General features: G+C 50.0%; 1 protein-coding gene across 1 annotated transcript; it reads right to left on the bottom strand.

The window, feature by feature from the left end:
- Positions 1–434: 434 nt before the first annotated feature.
- Positions 435–21,565, bottom strand: SORD (sorbitol dehydrogenase). The gene is made up of 9 exons (XM_042804345.1): positions 21,445–21,565; positions 17,974–18,007; positions 17,113–17,277; positions 14,800–14,959; positions 12,243–12,361; positions 11,722–11,787; positions 4,320–4,495; positions 3,353–3,474; positions 435–1,690 (listed from the first exon to the last, which is right to left on the bottom strand). Exons 1-9 carry the CDS (start codon positions 21,502–21,504, stop codon positions 1,525–1,527), a joined length of 1,068 nt encoding a protein of 355 aa, XP_042660279.1. The 5' UTR covers positions 21,505–21,565; the 3' UTR covers positions 435–1,524.
- Positions 21,566–21,581: the final 16 nt, after the last annotated feature.

The raw sequence follows: 21,581 nt of genomic DNA, 5'->3' as shown, positions 1-21,581 counted from the left end.
GCAAGGTGCATTTTCCCAGTTCTTGGACAGGCTCTGTTAATACCCCATCCGATTACAGGGCCAGGCTCCCAGGCAGCTTTCACCTGCTCAGGCTGGCCCATTTCACAGCTCAGTTTCCTCTGAGCAGTACTTTGCTTCTCCTTCTGGCTACGGGAAGTTCCCGTGGGTTGTCTTAGCCCTATAAAACACAGCATGGACTTGCAGGCTCCTACCTCTGCCAAGATTAACTTGGTCACCTCTGCAATAAATACGAGCTTTGATTTGCACGCGGTTGGGTTATTTAAGGTTCCATGGTCCTGCCAGCACCGAGCTCGCCCGCAGGCTGGCACGACCCAGCAGTGCAACAACAGCCCAGGGGTCTGCACAGTGCCCGGGGTCCAAAGTCAGAGACCCCTTCAAACCACCCACGCAACACTTTAACAGACACAGACACATCAGGGAGGTAACATTTAATGAGGAAAGTTCAGTACCGGCTCAAAAAGGGCTGATCTCTCAGTACTAAAATTAACACAACTGTAATCGAACGTTAGATTTTGTTATCTGCAACCTGCTACCTCATTAGTACCTCATTCATGGCTCACAAACTCAGCAGGAAGGCCCCGAATCCCCCCAAAGTTAGGATTCGCTTGCAGTGGCAAAACCTTTGAGTGATGCTGTCCCCTCACTTCTCACCCGTGCTCCCGCCCGTGCTAAAAGCGAGCTGTGCCCCCTCAACAGCAGCCCCAACCCGGGAGCCAGACAGGGACAGGGCAGTTTCCCTGCAGACACACTGCAGCCTGCTCTGCAGTGGTCCTTCTGCCCCCGGGGAGCTGCTGGGGGGTGATGACAGAGCAGATAGGGGCCCAGCTGGCCTCCAGACTACCTGCTTCAAAAAAGCCCCGAGCTCCGAGTTCTGGGCCTGCAGTTTGTTATTTGCAAAGAGCAGGAAGAGAACGACCTGAATGTGCAGATGCTTCTGGCAGAGGCGGGCTGGCCAGGCTTTGTGCCACAGGCTGCTGCAGTCCCTGAGCGTCCCCGAGGGAGGGGGGCAGAGCATTCACAGGGTTATCCCTCACCCAGGGACTGCCAGCAGGGAAGAGCTGCGGCAAGCACAGCCCCGGGCAGTGCTGGGGTGGGAAGGTGGAGTGTCGGCATCCCTGTCCTTGCTTCACCCGCGCAGCCAGGGACACCCTCCTCCACGCAGGAGGCTCTGCCTGGGACGCGCGGAGACACCCGGGCGCTTCTGCACGAGGGGCCAGCCAGAGAAGAGCCAACTGTGTGAACCATTATCTCGAACCAAACAAACGGCGACGTTTTGATTCAAACTATTCCCTATTGGTTCTCTATTTGTGGCTAATACCTGTTAATACTCTAACGGTGTATCCCTCAGTGCCATTCACCCTCATTATCATTTGATTTTCAAGCAGCGCCTGCATAAGGTGACCGTGGAGACATGCAACAGCTGTACATCAGCCTCCTGTGGCCTCATGCTTTGCATCTCAGGCAGGCGGTGTAATGGGGGAGAGGGCCAGGCACCGCCACATCTCAGGGGTTGTGGTCAGTGGGGTCACACTTCAGCATGACTTTGACCCCCTCGCCCCTCTTGGTGGTCTCGAATGCCTCCAGAGCCTTTTCCAGGGGGAAGCGGTGCGTGACCAAGGGCTTGACGTTGATCCGCTTGGATGCGAGCAGAGCAATTGCCACCGGCCACCTGCAAGGGAAAGGGAGAGCAGTTTGGAGTCCCAAGAGCACGGAGGAGCCTGGCTCATTACAATAATTTCCTTAGCCCGGGCAACCAAGGGGACTTTTGCCCGCAAACAGTCGTCTGGAGGGGGAACCTCAGGTATCAGGCATGGGAGACGGGACAAACCGACTGCTTCAGGCTGTTGAGCACCGAGAAGGCCGGCACTGCTACACAGAGAGATGTCTGCCCTTCACCTGCAAGAGGCTGAGTGAAAATCACGGGAAACAACTGTACTTCCGGAGCACTGAATGAAAAAGAAAACTGCTGTGCACCACTCTGCTCTCGCCCGGCCCCCTTGCTGGCAGACTGATCGCTGTGGAGTTCAAACTCACTGACTCGGTGCAGAGAGAGGAAAGGAAAAGCCTCAGTCAGCTTCCAACCTCTTCTCTGGCAGAGGCTTGCTCAATTTGATTGCCTTGCGTTCCATCTGAATGGGCCAAACTAGAGTGCTGGGGATACAAAGGGATGCAGCAGCTAATCGAATTCCCAAAGTGCCTACTTAAAGACATTCCCCATTTTAAGAAGGAGCTTGATGACATCTCATAAATACTTCCTGGAAAACAATCTTTACAGACTAAGCCTTTGCTCCACTAACAAGGAACTCCAGCTCTGAGAAGAGCAGGAACCAGGCTGCAAACGTGCAGTGCTGGGCCTCCAGCCCTGACCAAGGGGTCCAAGATCAAAGGGAGGATAGCTGAGCTCCTCCCGCCTTCGGGGCGAGGCCAGCTTTCAGCACACTCAAAGACCTGCCTGTCCACGAGCCATGCAGTTCAGTTCTCTGCAGAGACCACATACATCTTCAGACTGGCTCCAGATGTATCTTCAGCTTCAGCAAAATGATGAAAACTAAACAAGGCCCTTGCTCAACCCAGCATCCGCTCATCTCCAACAAGACTGAGAAAGTGATTTCCTTCCATGATGACAAGGTCAGCAGAGCTGGGCATGGCTTGGTATCGGATGTGGCACTTGGGATTTTGACTCTTTGCCAAGGATTAAGATTCCCCATATCCTTTGCCTCAAAATGGACGATGGAACAGGTAGGATGGTGGATGCCAGGAGGCGGCAAGCTTCTCACACAGCAGTCTGCAGAGTCAGGGCCAGGCCAACCTGCTTGCTTAGAGATCTCGAAGCACGAAGGGTTGAAGCAGCTAAAAGCTGTGTGCTCTTCCCTGCCGTGCCACGAGCCAGCACACTGGTGGACAAGCCAGTCTCTTCCAAAACACCTCCAGCACCCGGACTTTCCCTTCTACAGGGTATAAGAGTTGAAGGCACAGATGTGAATTACGATTTTTTTTTTTCCATTTTGGCCTACTTGCTTGCCACAGAGTACGGGTTTATTGTGTCTGTTTCTTTCTCTGGAACAAATGCTGCATGAAATGGGACAGTGGGACAACCCAGCTGGGCTGCTGTTGTCAGGTTTGCACTGCAGGGCTCATCCAGGAGCCAAGGTATAAAATGCAGGACACATCGGTCAGAGTCTACACTGCAGTGCTGGCATTTCAGAGTAACAGGAGGTTTAACCAACTGTAAGGAAAAACAGCCTTTTCCATGTCCTCTCTCCTTGCGGAAAACAAGAACTTCTTAAGGACAGACTTGGAGACACATCAGCCCACCCTGCACAAGACTCACGTGTTGCAGTAGCGGAATATCCCCCGGATATCCACCTCCCGCACGGCAGCGTTCACGATGGGCACAGTGACCATATCAGGTCCCAGCCCCACCAGCACCAAGGTCCCACCAGAACGAGTGGCCTGGAGAGCAAACACACAAATATGTTACATCTTGCAAAACACAGTCACCAGAGCCTGTGCAGCAGTCTGTATTAAAACAAAGCCGTACTTGGTGGCTGTAATGGACTGCCCGGGGCACAGCAGAGGAGCTAGGGGAGAGGCAGGACCCTGTCAGGAGCCCGTAAGTGTGAAACAAGCAATAAACAAGACTTAAAAAGCAATCTTTCTAAAATCTCTGAAGGATTTGGGTATCTAAATCTCATTCCGAAAAATGACTGGCACTTAGGAGTATGAAAAATACTTTTGGATTTCAGTGGGAGAGATTTAAAACTAAGAGCCTGATGCTCCGCTGGAATTTCTCCTTTTGCAGCTTGTCCCATTTGTCTCCTGTCTTTTCATTGCAAAACTCTGCCCTACCTTCTCCACATCCTCCTGTTAGGCAGTTCATGACAGCAAAACATCCCCTCCTTAACTGCTTTCTTCACCTGCTGGAATTCGTTTTCTTAATTATTCTCCTTATTTGGACAGAACTTCAACTTCATGGAAGATGCTGTCTGACTTGTACCAGCTCCCTGACACTGCTGTGTAGTCACGCTTGGATTTTGGGGTCTTACTGTAGTCTCTTGGTAAGTGGTAAAGTACCTGAGCATCAAATCAGACAATTATCCCCACGCTGCCTGCAAAGATGTTAACTCTTTAATTGTCTCTCTTAGTTTGCTGTCTAACGAGCACCTTCTCTCCGCCCCCCCTCCCCAAGCCCACTGAAATGAAGCACTATGGGAGTGAAATAACTGTCCCTCGTCACAGCGTCCCAGAAGGAAAGCCAGTGCCATCCCTGCTCCACCTCGGGGACAAGCAGCACTCACATAGATGCCAGCCTGGATGCAGGCTTGCACTCCTGTACACTCCACCGTTATCTCGGGCATGCAGCCAAGCAGACTTTCCACTTTGGAGGCCACCTCCTGCGGGGTCTCATTCTTCACCTGAATGGTGAAATCTGCCCCCATCTCCTTGGCTTTTTGCAGGCGAGAGGCAGACAGATCTGGAGGAAGACAAAACACATCAAGAACTGGAGCATCATGTGCAGCAGAAGGGGAGGAAGAACCTGAGCCTGCAATCTGCTTCCTACCCCCATCTGACGTCTCAACAGAGCCACCTTGTTTCGTGACCGGCTGCCAACTCTCTCAGGAGAAAAGACAGCATCTGTTACAGGGTAGGACAAGGTGGAAACTGCAGCTTGCTAGTACCTCCTCAAGAATGTATGCAGACCACTCAAACCAAAGGGCTTCCCACCCTCGATGCAAGTAGGCCACCATCAAGAAGCCCTGAAGGAAGCACACCCACGTCTGGGGCCTGAACATGTGTTCAGAGGGCAACACACGCAGGAGAGGAAAGGGTCTACATTCCCTCCCTCATCGTCACAGAGCCTTCGGTGAGGAGGCAGGGAGGAGACCTGCTCACTTTTCTGGGCAGGCAGAGAAGGATGAGCGCTAAGGACAGCTTAAAGACACGGGAGATGCCAAAGGCTTTCCAGCTGCAGAAGAGGGTGTGCTTCAAAGAGGCTAAAAGCACAAACTCACAGATGAAACCCACACCATGCAAAGCAACGTCCAAGTGAAGGAACAGCTGCCGCCGCTACACTCAAGAGGTGTCTTCTAAGACAATGAGCTTGCAGATCTCCCAATTTCTCTTTGGTACCGCAGGAACACCGAGAGTGTGCCAAGACAAACCAGAAGGCCAGGCTTAACTCCAAAGGGGCATGCACATCGACGTCGCAAGCGGGAAGCAGAGCAGGAACAGCTGTGGCCAAATACTGGTGCGTTGCTGCCCCGACACTGCGGAGCAGAGGAACCTCAGCACAGGCAAAGGCAAAAGGCAGCAGGAGGGCGGGACAGACAGGGCAGTGCTGAGCTGCAGCGCCGTCTGAACAGCGTGCTTGTGTCTTACCGAAGCTGCCACTGTCTAAGACTGCACTGCCCAGTGTCTCTCTGGCAATGACTCTTTCATGAAGCAGCTTCACCAATTCACGCGGGACCTTAATCCACTAGTGAAAACTGACTGTGAAAAACCACATTATACACACACTCAGCAAGTTAACCTAGGAAGGAGCCTACAATGAGGCAAAAAAAACCACCACGCACTTTTTGCATTTTTCTTCCCTGCCTCTCAAGATTGTTTGCTATTGCTCATACTCTCAAGGATACCTTCCAAAGGGCACTAGGCAGACACAAGGTTGGTCTGACCTTCCTCTCTGCTGGCCCAGAAATCACCTGGCTACAGACAGCACAGCACCGAGAAGCCTTTCTGCCAGATGTCAGGCTCAGAGGATGACTGAAGTGGCCATCTGACTTCTAATGGTGCTGCATGAGAGCAGATCACGAGCTCTCTGAGGGCTTCCTCAATGAACCACCAGCAGATACTTTCAGCTGAGTGAACTGCAAGAACGCATTAGCTGTCTACACTAAGTGTGTCCCTGCTGTTACAGACTTCTTGCATCCTTTTACCCTCCTTGTAACAGCACTGGAGGCTGCTGAGCATCTCTCAAGCAGTTTCTCTCACAGATGAATAAGCAGGCAAGCCCATAAAAAAGAAGGAAGCCGATCTGCTAATATGGCAGACCTCAGCTACCCCATTAACACAAAACAACAAAGCTGCTGATGACCTGCAAGGGCATGGCTGTACTCTGGTACTCTGTCCAGAGAGATCACAGAATGGTCTGGGCTGGAAGGGACCTTAAAGCCCCCCCCCAGTCCCACCCCCTGCCCCAGGCAGAGCCCCCTTCCCCCAGCCCAGGGTGCTCCCAGCCCCGTCCAACCTGGCCCTGAACCCTTCCAGGGAGGGGGCAGCCACAGCTGCTCTGGGCACCCTGGGCCAGCACCTCACCCCCTGCACAGGGAAGAATTCTTTCCTTACATCTAATCTAAACCTACCCTTTCAGTTTAAAGCCATTATCACTCCTCCTGTCACTATGTGCCCTTGTAAAAAGTCCCTCCCCGCCCCTCTCCTTGGGGCTGCTCTCCAGCCACTCCTTGCCCAGCCTGGGTTTGTGCTGGGGATTGCCCCGGCCCCTGGGCAGGACCTTGCCCTTGGCCTTGTTGAACTTCATGAGGTTTGCATGGGCCCATCTCTTGACAGCGCTGTAAATATCTTTTGAAAATCCATAAAATGGTTTGTACCATGATGCGAACTGCACTGGTGGGTAGCCACACTGTTTGTCTCCTCTCTTCCACGTCCCTTGGAATGAAGCCACCCATCACTCTCCAGTCACCACTGGTGACCAGGACCTCTCTGGAGACAAGGAGGTGGACAGCAGAGAAGAGTGGCATTCCCCAGGCAGAAACAATCTCTTTGCCTTGCACTGAAGCAGTGGTCTACGGGTGCCTGTGTGTTGGCACTGGAAGAAATGTCTGGATCAAAGGTGGAAACAGCCAAGATCATCTAGATTCAAAATCGAGAGGTGAGCAATGTCTCCTGCCATTGGTCCTAGGCTTGGAGATTTGGAAAATGATGCCTTTGCCAGGGGTACACTCCTCTCCAGGACACTCAGTGCACCCATCCACCACAAAGAGGCAAATACCCACCTCACCAGGGCACAGTCTTCAGAGAAGTCACAGATGTGGGTCGGGGGGGAAGGGACAAGAGAAAGAGGATGAGGCCACTGCTCGGACATGAGCTGCTCTGACTCAGTCCCAGCACTGGGAGGAAGCCAGGCCAGAGGCCCTCCCCTGCCCATCACACAGCAAATGTGACGTTACTTACTGCCAGGGCAGGCGATGGACATGCCCCCACTGGCAGCAGGAGGGCTCGGGACGCCGGGTACGAGCACACCCACTGAGGTGCATACCCAGGAGACCTGTGGAGAGGGAGTTTTTCAAGAAGGGATAACAAAGGGTAATAAAATGCAGACGAAGGAGGAAAAGCCAAGGCTGGAAAGCAAGGGCAGCATCACCCTGAAAGCCTCGATGTGGGCTCTCGTTCCTGTGGCTGCAGGAAGCGTTAGTCACGTCTGTCCCTCCCAAGCTCTGAGCACTGGGCCTCAGGCCGCATGTACAGTCATGCTTGACCCTCTGCTAGCTGAGCTGCACTCAAGAGACCTCCCATGCAGCAAGAGCATGGGCATGAGCATTTCTGAGGCACCTGAAGTGCTAAGAAACACTTCTGCCTGGCATGGCTAGTGCCTCACAAATCTCAGTGTACAGCAAGGAGACCACGGGGGCTCAACAGTGCTCCCAGCAATGGACCAAACTCGCCGTGAAGTTTGGTCTCAAAACACCAGCTTGAAGCAGGCACTGCTGGATTCAGCCACTTACAGTATCTGCTCAGTCACTAATGTATTTCATACTGTCTCTTTGGCAGAAATACATCCAGAGGCAGTGTCCTGGAGCAACAGGCCCTGCAAGCCAGTGCATTTCAAAGTGGCCACAAAAATCACTTTCAGACAGCAAAAAACCCCTGCACCTTTCCTATAGTTGGCCTCTGGTCTGCTGACCTGCTTGGAAAAGGAGTCCTCACGTCAGAGAGGCATACAGGACGCAGCAGTAATAAAGTCAGACCTGGTCAGGGCTGTGATATCATCTTGGTACACCTGGCCTAAGTGAATCACCGCTAAGCACTTACTGAAGCTGACAGATCTGCAGGTTATCAAATGAGAAGGTTAACGTACTGTTTAGCGCTCCAGACACTTGGGAGTCTTGAGAAGGACCAAGTCATTTGGATTTTAAGCCTTACTGTGGCTGAACCCCATACAACTCTTGGAAAACTGGTCAATTATACAGTTAAAGGGTTGCATCTTGCCTCTAGTCAGAAACTGGTTTTCACTTCCCAGCCACTGGAGCTAATTAAAGTTTTGGCCGCCAGTCTAAGAGTAGCCCATTCTTGTACTTCTGCTCCCACAGAAGTTATCAAATTACACTTAAGCTTCTCATGATGCTTTATGAGTCAACTTAACAGGCAAATATTCTTGAAGATCTTGCACTTTCTATGTTGATCTTCTTTCACAAAGAAGTTAACTCTGTCCAGTTATTCAACTTCCTTGACCTTGACTTCCAGGGTTTTTGGAGGCACCATCACCCAGGACTTCAGATTTAGATAGCACAAAGGGAATGGTTTCACATAAGTAGGAAGTACTAAGTGTACCTTTAGTGACAGACAGAGTAAGGCAAGACAGCCATACGAATACCCAAGCTGTCACTTCACTTGCTGGGGAATGCGGCTGCTCTTTTACGTGCCTCTAAGGAGAAAAACAGCTTTTCAGAGCAACAGTGATGTTCACAGCAAGGCAGAAGGACAGGAGAAGGCTGCCCATAAATATCAATCACACCCACTCAGCAGCAGAGTGGAGAAAGCCACAGACATTAGGAAGAGTAGATGAGGACCCAACCGATCTGCTACACCCAACTGCAGTCCATTAAATACATTAACCCCACCACTCAAAAGGGAGAACACTAGTTTGCCAAGAATAAAGCAATTCCGGGAGAAGAGCAAAGGTTATCAGAAGCACTAATACCTTTTATCAGCCAAGCTGCTGTATCTGGGAGGAAAGGCAAGCTTTGGTGCACACAAGCCTTTGGCAGGGTAGGGCTGAGCATTAGCCTCTAGCTACAGTGCCAGCCGCTTTCTGGGAATCTCAGAAAAGAGACCCAACCTCTCAGCAGAGACAAAACTTTCCAAAATTCACTGACTCCGGGTGTGCCAAAGACACTCACTGCATAAGCTGTAGGAGGTAAGCTTTCCCCAGGTCATGAAAAAGCTCGTCTAGATAGTTCTATATTTGTGTGTGGCTTGTCAAACCAAACACAAAACATTTAAAGTCTTAAGTGCCACGCAGACAAAGCTCTTCACAGACAAACACACCATAAAAACCCCGGGCAACAAATTCAAAGAATCTGGTAGCAAAGTACAAGAGAGCCTTTGTGGGCAGGCAGTTGCCTCATAGGTGTTGGCTCCTAAAGGCAACACAAAAAGCAGTTCCTTGAGAAGGGCAGTAAATTCCCAGTGGCAACAAGCCAAACTGAACCCATTCCTCAGCTCATGTCACGTACAAATACCTGACTAGGGACAGCACCTCCATGGGTGTCTGAGCATCTCAGCCAAGCACCTCACAGGTGGGAGATGTCTACAAGTCAGGATCGTTACCTAGGCCAAGATGTAAAGACAAGAAGGGGTTAATTCCACGTAGCCAAGCTTGCTGACCCTACAAACTAAGAACTTCCTACGGCTACCTGGAGCCCTATGGCACACACTATACAGGTCTCCCTGCTGAAAGTCCCCAGGAGCAGTCTACAGGCAGAGACATCAGCTCCCAGTGTTACAGGAAAGAATACACCCAGGCAGGACTGGGGATGGGCGGCAGGCTGAACCAGCTGCCTCAGCCCTGCCAACCCCTGCCAGCTCACCAAGGCCTTCCCCACCCAAGGACTGGGTCACCCACCAGCCCCTGCACCAGCTCAGCTCGGCAGCAAGGTTCCTCATATGTGATTCAAGAGGCAGAGATGCTTTTCCTGATGTAGCAACCATCACCTTCAAATGACACCACTCTGCAAAATCTGAGGCCTAGACTGATCACATCCACTAAGCACACGCCTGCAGGGTGGGGCCAGCAGAACAAAAAATGCCCTGGACTTGGCAGCAAGAGGATTTAGGGAGGAGAAGGCAATAATCTGCCTTAGGTTTTGACAGGAGCTACTACTGAAGGATGCTTCTGCAAAGGCAAGAGGGTGGGACCTGAATTTTGTCTCTCAACCTGCAGATGAAAACACAGTAATTGAGAGGTCAAAAATACACGTGGCCCGAAGCGTGGGAGGTGGCGTAACAGTCTTCTGAAAAGTCCAGGTTGGGGCCTCGGCCCAAAAACGTTGCAGCAAACTGTGCTCGTTGTCTAGTTGTACTTGTAACTGCTCCTCCCAGCCATCACCACTCAGAAGGATCAAAGAGTAGCAGCTGGTGCTGGAAATACTGCTTCCAGGCCCTGTTCAAACTCCAGGTGGAAATTGCAACCAGTGAACGTCCCAAAGTTACTCCAGCTCTCCATTCTTCTGGGCAAGCTACACAGAGAAGAGCCTGAACCTTTGAGGAGAGGTGGAGGGAGCTGGGCTGGGTTAGCATGGCAAAGAGAAGGGGAGATTGAAGGACCCTCTGCATCAACCAGAAGGGCAGCTGCAAAGATGAAGTATCATTTCTGTTGCTGGAGACAAAGGGAAATGCCCACAAATTGCAGTTAGTGAGGGGACCCCAGAAAGAGCTTCTTCATTAAGAAGTGGTGCAGTCCTGGAGCAGGTACTCAGAAAGGTGGGATCTCCATCCTCAGAGGTTTTCCAGACACATCTAGATGAAAACATGGCTGGAAGCAGCAGATGGACTAGAAAACTCTGGGACACAGTTATGTAAGGAAGGCCCAGTCACTGTGGACAATCAGTAGAAAATGAACCCTCCAGCAGGACAGCAGAAAGAAGGGCAGCAAAGGAGGACTGGAGAGGCAGAAGTTGGCTGCACAAAGAAAGGACTGTGCAATTACTGTGTCCAGGACAGCACCTAGCACTACAAGAGGAAAGAAAAAGCCCTGATCATAGCAAATCTCCAAGAATAGCCCCAAATGGGGTATTAAAATACGCTGTGTCGCGTGGTCTACGCGCCTAGGTGAAGACTAGAAGCAGATATAATCAAGGTTTATAAGCACTACAGGGAAGATGAAACCCGATCCTCAAGGCTTGACCTATGAGCCAAAATCAAAATACAAAATTGAGGTCAGAAGAGCTTAAAAATGGAAAAAAAAAAAAAGAAAAAAGAAAACAATGATCAGAGGCACCAGGAGCAAGCGGAGCTTCCGTAACTTGGAGCTTTGTCATACAGACGCATTGCTTCTTCCCAGAAGACCTGTTCAAAGTCTGAGAAAGGTCTCTAGGCTTGATCCAAGGATCACTCATTAGCCTCTGGTTTATTCTCCTTGAAGCACCGTAGCTACTCCACCCGCACAATTTGCCTGTGCTTAGGAAGCAGAACTCACTACCCTGGTCTGCTAACCTACCAGAGAAGCACCAGTTGCAACCTGCATCTTCTTACAGATCTCAATTAGTGGAAAGTCTTGTCCTGAGGAATGAGGTGTTTATTAGGATTCCTTCCAGACAGGTGCACGCTACTACTCCATTCATGGACAGACTTTCCACTGTCCTTGGGCTGCCTTCCCCAGCAGTTACCTCAAAGGAATAATCTGGAACTAGTCAAAGTGTATCGTGGGAAATAGGCAGACTCTTAAGGGTTAAAAGGACTTACCTGTAATCACCACAGCCGCTGCACCCATCATCTTAGCAACAAGCACATTAACAAGGCCAATTGGTCCTGGGTACAAAGGGGAGAAAGAGAACATATACAGCTGCCAGCCACAGGCTTTGAACATGCCCAGAGCTCAGCATATTCCTACGCTAAAGGAGGCTCTGACTGTGTTTCCACGGGGCCAGCTCTGGGATGACAGCATCACCACTATCCCAGGGCAGTAAGACCAGCTCCTGAGAGAGCAGCTCTTGCTACATGAGTGGCTCTGCAAGGAAAAGACCACCCGCTCCCCTGCTCCCTCGAGCTGGTAGGCTCAGCACGCCCAGACACTGCACTTTGCATCTGGGCTGCTCAAAATGCAGCTCTGGCCAAGGCCAGTCTCAAGGTCCCCCTCAGCATCCCTGTAACTCTTGCCATGACCCACGCTCCTGGCAGAGCCTAGAAACACAGCTTGCACCCTGTCCATCCCCCTCCGTGCCGCGACTGGCAGGGAACACAAGGACTGAGTATGTTCACTGTACCAGAGCCAGACACGAAGACTTTACTTCCCAGAGTGACTCCCGCTCTTTTGCAGGCATGGATTCCCACGGAAAGAGGCTCAATAAGGGCTCCTTCTTCAAAGGTGACATTATCTGGAAGCCTGCAAGAACCAGACACAAGCAACAGTGACTAAAGAAGTTTATGAAGGTGACGTGGAAAGCCGTGACACTCGAAGACCAAACATGGGTCTAAATCAACAGTAGCAAAACACATTCTCACCCTTGGTCTGAGAAATTCAGGGTTGGAACCTGTTTCAAGAGGTTATATTGCATCTTTCCCTCCTCAGAAGCAGCATCACATGCACCTGAACCACTTACCACTGAGGTTTGTCCAGGCACCAAACACAGGGACCCGCAAACTTCCCCACATCTCTCCAGTACTTGGTGACTCAACCCAAAAACTCCTTTGCCATTTATTCCCTTTGGAATAAACCCCAAAGTTGCATATGCATCACCTTAGAGGCTGCCCTATGGCTGAGACCCATCAGTGAGCTCCCAGACCCCTCCTCTGGGCTGGATCATTCATCTCCACGCTTTTAGAAAACATCTTGCTGCCAATGGTGATGCCACATAAAGCAAAAGCAGCCAGGTCTCCCCATCACGCCCTGGATGTCCTCCCCTGAGGCACCAAGTGTTTCAACCAGTGGACTGATCCCAGCACACACCCTCCCAGCAGTCAGGGAAAATGTGCACAGTGGCTGTCAAACACCTTTTCGACAGGATCAGCACTGTAATGCAGCTAGCATAAGTGACAGGAAAAAGCAGAGGGGGGTGAAGCCCTTCTGAACTGCTGACAGAAATAAATCTCAGCCCCACAGTGCAGCCCTCCAGAAAACCACCAGCGTGGGCTCTCAGACAGGTGGTGCTGGGAGCTGTGTCTGCGAGGCAGGTCTCTCTGACAGCCCCGGGAAGCATGAGGTCAGATCTCAGCGAGACCAGCACGAAGCCAAAATAACGGAAACGACAGCTGTGGGAAGACAACTGTAAGGTATATGTCCCATATCTCCAGGAGGCATTAAAAGGCTGACTCCAAGAATTCAGCTGTCTCAGAGTTTGGCACCACATTTGCTACTACTGGGTCTGGGCACTGAGTGGGCAGCTTTGCACCATGATCCACCACCATCAAATTATTCAGAGCATCCAACACAGTCTGTTTGCCAGTAGAAGGAGAGACAGTATCTGCCCAAGTATGTGAGAGCCCACTGAGCTCAGTCGTCATCTTTTCTTAGCAAATCTGTGCTGGCAGAGCAACTTCATGCCAGGGAATCTGCTCTGCATCAGATGGCCCCAGCACTGCCAATCTGAAACCAGAAGCACCAGATCCAGGCTTTGCATTTCAAAGCTTTAAAGAAAAAAAAAGAAAAAAAAAAAAAAAGAAAAAAAAAATTAGCCAAAGCAATATTTACTCAAACTGTAGAAAAAAACAAAGCCCTGGAAGAAGACAGCTACAAACCAGTCACTTCCTCCCAAGCAAAAAACTTGTGATGTTGTCAGAAAATGTTTTTTTAACACACAGAAAATCAGTGACAGTGGGTCTGGACAGTCCCATCCACACCAGCATCTCATCCTGACAGCAGCTGCTCAGGATCAGCTTTGAAAGAAGCTGTCTGCCTGAGGACTCTCCTAGGAAGCGCATTTAAGTGCCTCCTTCCGACTGCTGTGATCCTGAACATTTCCTATGCAGACACCAAAGATCAATCCCAAGGACATTCCTGCTCATGGAAGTACCAGCTCCACACAGACTGAGAAAGAACAAGCTCCGCAGGTAGACTAAGCCTCAGGGGGTCACTGCCTTAGACTACTTCTAACTGCTGGTGTAAATACACTCATGTGGGTATAACCTTCAGAGTTTTGTTTGGGTTTCTAGCGTATTTGCCAGAGTACTTAAGCACAGACTTGCTTTTAAGTAAATGTGTCAGTCCTGCCACAATTAAGAACATACTGAAGTTTGCTGAGCTGGATATGTAAACAGATGTGTAATGCTGGCACCTTAGTGGGGCCACTCAGTACCACACAAATAAGCAGTTTAGCAGGGACACTGCTTTCTGTTCGTTCCTGTTCTACTCCAACTAGGATGACTTTGCTTCAAATGACAGAGCAAGGTGTCAGCAGTCAATGTGGTGTTTCCTGAAAAGCAGCAGTAAAGCTAGCTCAGCTCAAAGAATGAAAGACCTTCAGACGCTGTCCTGAGAAGGCAAGGATATAAAAAGACAGCAGAAGAGAAACCAAGAGCAGGGAGCAAATGGGAAAAGAAAAATGATTAAAGGGTAAACCAGTGGTGACATCCCAGGAAACATGCAAGAAGTGTTTATTTATGTCTGGCACCAGAGGTGATAAACTACACCTGCCTGACAAACCCTTTGCAAAGTGGCTGCCATCCAAGCCTTACGCATGTTATTTATGGATCAGAAAGCAATAAAACCTGTTGTGTTCAAGTAAAGAGTGCTCACTGCAACACTCAAAAGGGCCAAGAGGCGATTGCTTCAGCTATTCCCCTCCAGGGAGTATATATTTCTCTGCAGAGAGAGCACTGACTAACTTGTAGCAGTAGCTGGCACTGTGCTTGTAGTAGCGGCACAAGTTCCCATTATCAGGAGGCGTCGCGCAGAAGAAGATGGTTGGAGACAGGTTATAGCGGCCAGTTTTACAGAACTCATCCATTTCTCTTGGGACGCCAGGCTCGATGGCCACTCGATCACCTGTCAGGGCGAAAGCAGACTGTGTTACTCGGGAGGAAGGTGGGCACAGAGGTATGAGTAGCACCAAACAACCACAGGAGACAGCATGAAACCCTGGCACAAGAGGAGCATGAGGGACATCTGCTAAGTGAGAAAGATCATGCTGCACACACCCTGCAAGCTCTTAACACTTCCTTCATGGCAGCCTCATCACCAAAATCTTCAGTTACTTGAAAAGAGCCAGTGTTTCAGAGGCACAGACACAGACCAGATGGAAGCTCAGTCACATACAAACCTCTCTGCAGCTGCCTTGCACTCAACCTTAGCAGATGAAAAGGCAGCCCTCACCCCAGGCAATCACACAGTGACCAGAGTTTTTTCAGACTCTTTAGTAACAGGAAGATGAAATAATGAGGACAAAGCAGGTGAGCTCTGCTGGCTACCACACTGCTAGCTGGAAAGGGCTGTTCCTTGGGAACGAAGCTTATGGTGCAGAAGCACACCCAGGAGCCAGGCAGGACTTATCAGGGAACGGAGATGACTTGATGCTATGACAGAGTAGCCCAGACTGCTGGAAGGACACATGCTGCAGGACAAAGAGTTCAAATAATTATTTAATTGCAATCACGAGGCAGGACAGAATGAAGAAAATAACTATGTGATTGCAGTGCGACGTGCAAGTATGCAAGGGAGACAAGACAGCCCATTTTATTTAGCAGAGGAAGCCAATCAAAGCCAAATCTCTCAGCAAAGCTCTCCACCAACAGGCTTTAAATCAGACATAGTGACAAGCAGGAGGATGGATGGAAATAATGAGCCATTTAGCCCAGTGCACCGCCTCTAATATGGCCAACAGGGGATTTCTGGGGGTGAGAGGAACAAGACAAGCACATACTGAATGTTTTCCCAGCCTCCCACTATATTCAGCTGTAGGGACTCCCAAGCTGCATGTGGTTTCTTTGTATTTAGTAACCCTCAACAAATTCTCCTCCACCTTCCACCTATCTAAACTTTTAGCATCCACATCATCTTTTGCCAAGGAGGCCTACAGGTCTGCTAGATCTTAGGTGAATGCTGCACTTGGCTCCCACTGTCCCTTGCTCTTGTATTAGAGGAACCAGAGGACAGGCACAGAGGACAGGACTTTATGTGCCCTCTTCTTGCCCTCCATAAGACTTCAGACCTGTGTCACATGTCCCGGAGTTGTCTCTCCAGCTCCTAGCTCAAGTTCCTAAGTTACTCATTCATCACAGAGATGCTGCTCCTCATCTCGTCAACTCCTTGTCCTCTGAAACTTTTTCACTTCTTTTACATCCCTTTGGAATGGAGGAGGCCAGAACTGCAATGCAGAGCTCCAGATGTGCAGTGATGTCCTTTGACCAAGTCTCTGTCCCTTTCCTAACACTGATTTGCATTTTTCACAATTACTGAGCCAACATGACCATGCACTGTGTCAGAGCGAAAGGTGTCACTCTTCAGTTGATGGTCAGCCCATCATTTTAGATACGAAGCTGGTTTTATATCTTGTGTCGTGGATATCATTTTATGTTTATCTGCATTGAGTTTCACCAGCATCTTATTGCCCAGTCACCCTTAAGGTCTCTCTGTAACTCCTGCTAGCTCTCCTGTGTCCTCTCCACCCTGCCTAAGTTGCTATCATCATCAGACTTTGCAGAATTCACTGCTCAGCCCATTTTCTAGGGCATTCATGAGCACAGCAAACTGTAGCGGTCACACTACGGGGCCTGGTACAGTTGCTCCAGTGACCTCCCTCCACTGCAGGAGGCCATTTGTTCCTTCAAGAGTACACACAGCAAAGAAACATTAACAGCAGGTTGTTGGCAAGAGCAACGTACATGGTTTCTGAAGCTTTATCTAGCTTCTTCAAAAGGCACCTTGTACGAGCATACACTCTACTCTGCAATAAAATAGTCAGACCAGCGCAAGATATCCCAGGATAAAGCATACCTAAGAAATACCATAAACTACAGTGGCCAAGCTGGGTGATTAATAGCAGCAGTGACCCTCTTTGAAGAAGAAGGTCACACTGTGCAATTCACAGCTCAGAACATCAGATAAATTTACCTAACAAAAAAGCACAGCCTGTTCTCAACACATTCCCAGGAACTAATTAGCAGGAAAACAAATAAAAAGACAGTTTTGATTCCAGTTACCTGGTTTCAGATGGGTCACCCCTGATCCCACTTTGATGACAGTCCCAGAAGCTTCATGCCCCAACACCATGGGGTCCTTCACAACAAAATCCCCGATTCGACCATGCTGCCAGTAGTGAACGTCAGACCCACAGATCCCAACGGAATGCATCCGCAGGAGGACCTCTGCCAGAAAAGGAAGGAAGGTTCCTTGTAGAAAAACTTACCTTCTCAGGCACTGGGAGAGTGACACGTGCCACCCCACAAGGCCTAACCAGCATTGAAACATCCGAATTTACTAGCACTAAAAAAATGTACCAGGACTGCACGGGCAAGCATTAGGATGGATGGCATATTCATGAGACACCTGCTGAAATACAAGGATTTATAAGTCATGAAAGCTTAAAATATGGTAAGATCCCTGTCAACTAAAGCTAATACAATCTAAGAGGGGCGTGACTATTACTGGAGCAAGAATAAAAGAGCAAGTCCATTTAATTTTTTCTTCTCCCTCAGCTACAGTTTCAGCCCTGGAGAGTTAGTGAATCAAATTTCTATCAGCTCATATGCCTAGCCTATTAATATTTAGTCCTCCAATAAGATCACCTGACATGTCCCAAGAGCTGTTTAATGTGAAATACGTGAACTGATGAAGCAGGAAGCAAATAAAGTCAGGTAAGGAGTGTATCTGTGACCGCTCTAGCTCTTCTTTTCAAGTGGAAAAGTAGCATTATCTGTTTCAGCCACACATTCTTTTTTGGATTATTTTATACTTTCTCAGAAATATTTTATCCTTCATAATATCAAGGAGAGACAACAGAGAATGAGAAAAGAAAGAGATTAGTAAAGAAAGTAGATAGAAACAGTCATCTCCAGACCTACCATTGGGACCCGGTTCCGGGATTGGACGGTTTTCCTACGGACAAAAATAAAAAATATAAATCATTCAGCTGCTTTTGCATAGCCATGGGAATACCTCATGGAAAGTCAGTCCAGGTTAGCTCAGGCAAATCCATAAGCAGATCAGGTTTTTGGTTCTGTCTGCTCAATAAGACATTGCTGTGCAACAAGGAGGGATATAAATGTGCAGTCCACACTTCCTCCCTAAGCTCACCTTGTTTTGCTTCCACAGTGGAGTAGTGTGGACATCTGTTAGGAGTGAGCACACAGCCAGCTTGTAAATGTACTCCTCAAATCATCCTACAGTAATTTCCCCTTCCTTGCCCTGACAAGACTCACATACTAAACTTTCCTGCCCTGGAACAGCCTCAAGTTTCAGATGAATCCTTCATCCCACGGGCTGATAAAAAAATTCACCTTCTGTAACCAGGAAGATTCTGAACCACCTATCTCTGTAAAGCGTTAGTACTGAGGTGTTTGTATGATTATTATAAATTATAGGAAATATTTTTACTATGTAATAATAACTCAAGTTATTAATCAATTGTAAACATTACTGTAAATCACATTTAAAGTCACTTCCTTTCGTAATTGGCATAACACCTCTTTACAGGAAGAATGATAAAACCAGAATTATAAAAGTAGTCACTTGGCCCCAGGACACCATTCCACTCAAAAAGTCTGCAGGCCTTTTGCCTTCACTGAACTCCCTCAGAGGCCTCAAATGACAAAGGAACAATTTTGTTGGGTTTTACAACATCAAGACAGCAGGATACCCACCTAGCACCCACCTCTAGGATCATGCCTCTAAGGAAAGCCCCACCAAAGTAGTTAGTGCTAACAACAAAATCTTCATAATCCCTCTGCTGCTCAGATTTTCATGCATTTTAGACCCCTTTACTCACAGCCCAAAATTGGGCATAAAACCTTTAAGCAGACCTCCTATTCGCACAGTGCCTTTCCAAAAATTTGGTGCACACATTAGTAAGCCCACAGTCAGTTATTTCTCCTTGCAAGAGCATCTTCAGTTGGCCAGAAAATTGATCTCTGGATTTGAGAGATGAGCGAACGTTTTATAGCAGTCCTCCAAGTATTAGCTTCACCAGTTAGAAGCTGCTATGTAACAACGAACGCGAGACTTTCTGCTGCCCTACTGCAGAGGAAGTGGGATATCCCTTCCTGCTTTTGGGGAGCACTGTTGTGTGTTTTAGCTAATTAAACACCTTCTCAATCCCAGCATATTCCCCAACTCGTACTTTGTACTTCACCAATCTAAACATCACAAAAAGAGAAATTCTGGAAACACATTCTCAAAGCGCTGCTCTGTTAAAATACCTGCTGAATAATCAGTGCTGTAAGTGGGCAGGACAGTCCAAATTCTGTTGACTGGAGTGCAAATCAAAGTACAACCCAACATACCGAAATTTTCAGTGTTCAGAATTGTATCTGCATACAATTTCTATGTGGGGTGTTTCTTTTGTCCCACTAAGGACACAGCCCAGAACATTATTTTTAAAAGAAGTTGATCTAGATGTAACCTCTTATATAGGAAACATCCAACAAGCATGCAATCTGGTATCACATCAGCGGTACAGACCACCTCAGCTATCTCAAAGGGACTGAACAGAACAGTCCGTGGTGAGAGATAAAGCAAGCCAACTTCTATCTGAAAATGTGTATGTGGCATTCCTCAGCCCAGAAAAAAAAAAAAAGAACACATTCTGCTCACTGTCCGTAGTTTACTGAGAGGTTCAGAGACAGCAAGTGGTGTAACTGAGGATGTGGAGGAAATGTAGCAAATGTCTTCTGTGTAAGGAGACATATAAAAGGAAGATACAGTACATGCATAAAAAGCAATAAATCCTCAAGGGGCAGCAAATAGGAGCCTATGGCAACCACCCAAGATCAAGAGGAGAGTCACCAAAAATTCAGCCAACACATTTTCACATAATGCAGGTCAGCTACTAAAGTCATGGTGACTCTCCCCATGGGAAACATGTCCACAAGAATCAAGAAGGGTGTGGGAATTACAGGGAAGATGATCTCACCTAACTTTAGGTATTAACAGCGCAGATAACAAGCTCAGAGTTCACTGCCCAGCCTCCTTACGTGATCAATGGGGCAATGCAATGAGTGCCGTTCACATCGTGGCAAAGAAACTTTAGAGAAGCTCGGGAGGATGGGACCCCCGAGGGGCTGCCTGTAAGGCCAGGGAAGCGCTGACAATCACCTCCCATGTCTCCAGCAGTAGGAATATCCCAAGGAGAGCCCATGCATCTGTGTGTAAGCCAGTTTAGAGACCAGCAACACAGACAGGATGGAGCCAGCATCCACCCTCACAAGTCTCATACGCCTTTCTAAATGACAGGGTTTTGGAAATGCGTTCTTGAACTAGAGGATTCTTTCCTCAATTCTCACTCACTGTGCCGATGCCTTTTATTTCTAGTAAGCCAGGCTGCACGTGCTTCTACTGAAACTGCAGTTGTATCAAAGGTGGCTGGGAGCCACATGGGCATTACCCACAATGAAACACCGCTTAGCCTTTGACACATGTCACTTGAGCTGTGCAAGAATGGTAAAAAATCAACTGCTTCCCGGATAATCATCCCCCAAATGAGGTGCTGCAGGTATCCAAAGTCTGCGGGTTAGTAGGAGCCCTCTGGTCAGAACTGTTTGCACACGAAGCGGCCTGTCAGTGTTTGCCCATGTAAATATTCCTTCCCCCATTTGGCACTTGCCGAACACAAACCTCCAGCAGAGCCGTGATGATTCAGCACCCAGAAACATCCAAGCGTTCACGGTCAGAGACACAGAACCAGTTTGAAGCCCCGACCGAAAAGAAAGGCCCCTCTCTCCACGAGGGTACCACAGCTCGAGTGCAGGCACAGCCCATGCGGCCGCTCCCTCCCAAACCTCCTTCCCGCTTCTCGCCGGGGCCCTCAGGAGCCCGAAAAACCAACAACGCCACCCTCCAATTTCTGCTTTCTGGGAAGGCCTCGCTCACGGGCCTGTCTACCGAACAGCCCCTCGCCCCCCAGCCCCTCCTGCCCGCAAAGAGGGGCTCGGGCGGCCCTTGGCCATGGGACAGCCCCGATCCGTGGGCTCCCCCCGCACGCCGCGGCTCGGCCCCCTCGAGCACGGGCGCACCCGCTGGGGCCAGTTCAGCTCACTGACCCGGCACCGGGCGGGGTGCCCGGGGGGGCGGACGCCTTCCCCCACGCCCCCGGGGCCGGGGTGCCGGCGGCGGCGGCGGGGCCCGGGTCCCCCCACCCCCCCCACCCCACCCCGGCCCGGGCCGCGCTGAGGCCCCGGCCCCGCCGCCACCCGGCCCGGCCTCTCCGGCCCCGAGCGCGGCCCCGCTCCCGGCCCGCTCCGCCTGCGCCCGGGCCCGAGCCGAGCCGCGGTGTCCCCGGGCCGGCCCGCTCCCCCCCGCCCCCCTCCCGCGGCCCGTACCAGGCGCAGGTCCCCGGCTCGGTGCACCACCACGGCCAGGTTCTGCCCCGGCGCCGCCATGCCCGGGCTCGGCGCGGCACCCGGGTCCAAGGGCCGGCGGCGGGGCCTCCCGCGGCGGGGCCGCCCCCTCTGCCCCT

This window comes from Tyto alba, unplaced genomic scaffold (genome assembly GCF_018691265.1).
Source record: "Tyto alba isolate M040663 unplaced genomic scaffold, T.alba_DEE_v4.0 Super-Scaffold_41, whole genome shotgun sequence".
NCBI lineage: Eukaryota > Metazoa > Chordata > Aves > Strigiformes > Tytonidae > Tyto > Tyto alba.
Note: the sequence above shows the minus strand (reverse complement) of the source record. Positions and strands in the feature narration are given on the sequence as shown.

Excerpts from the sequence above, each read along its gene's own strand:
- SORD (XM_042804345.1), bottom strand. The coding sequence starts at position 21,504 with ATGGCGGCGCCGGGGCAGAACCTGGCCGTGGTGGTGCACCGAGCCGGG. Across the intron at positions 4,496-11,721 it reads AGCGGCTGTGGTGATTACAG|ATCTGTCTGCCTCTCGCCTG; the intron begins GTAAGTCCTTTT and ends GTCTTCCTCCAG. Across the intron at positions 3,475-4,319 it reads GCATCCAGGCTGGCATCTAT|GCCACTCGTTCTGGTGGGAC; the intron begins GTGAGTGCTGCT and ends TTTGCTCTCCAG.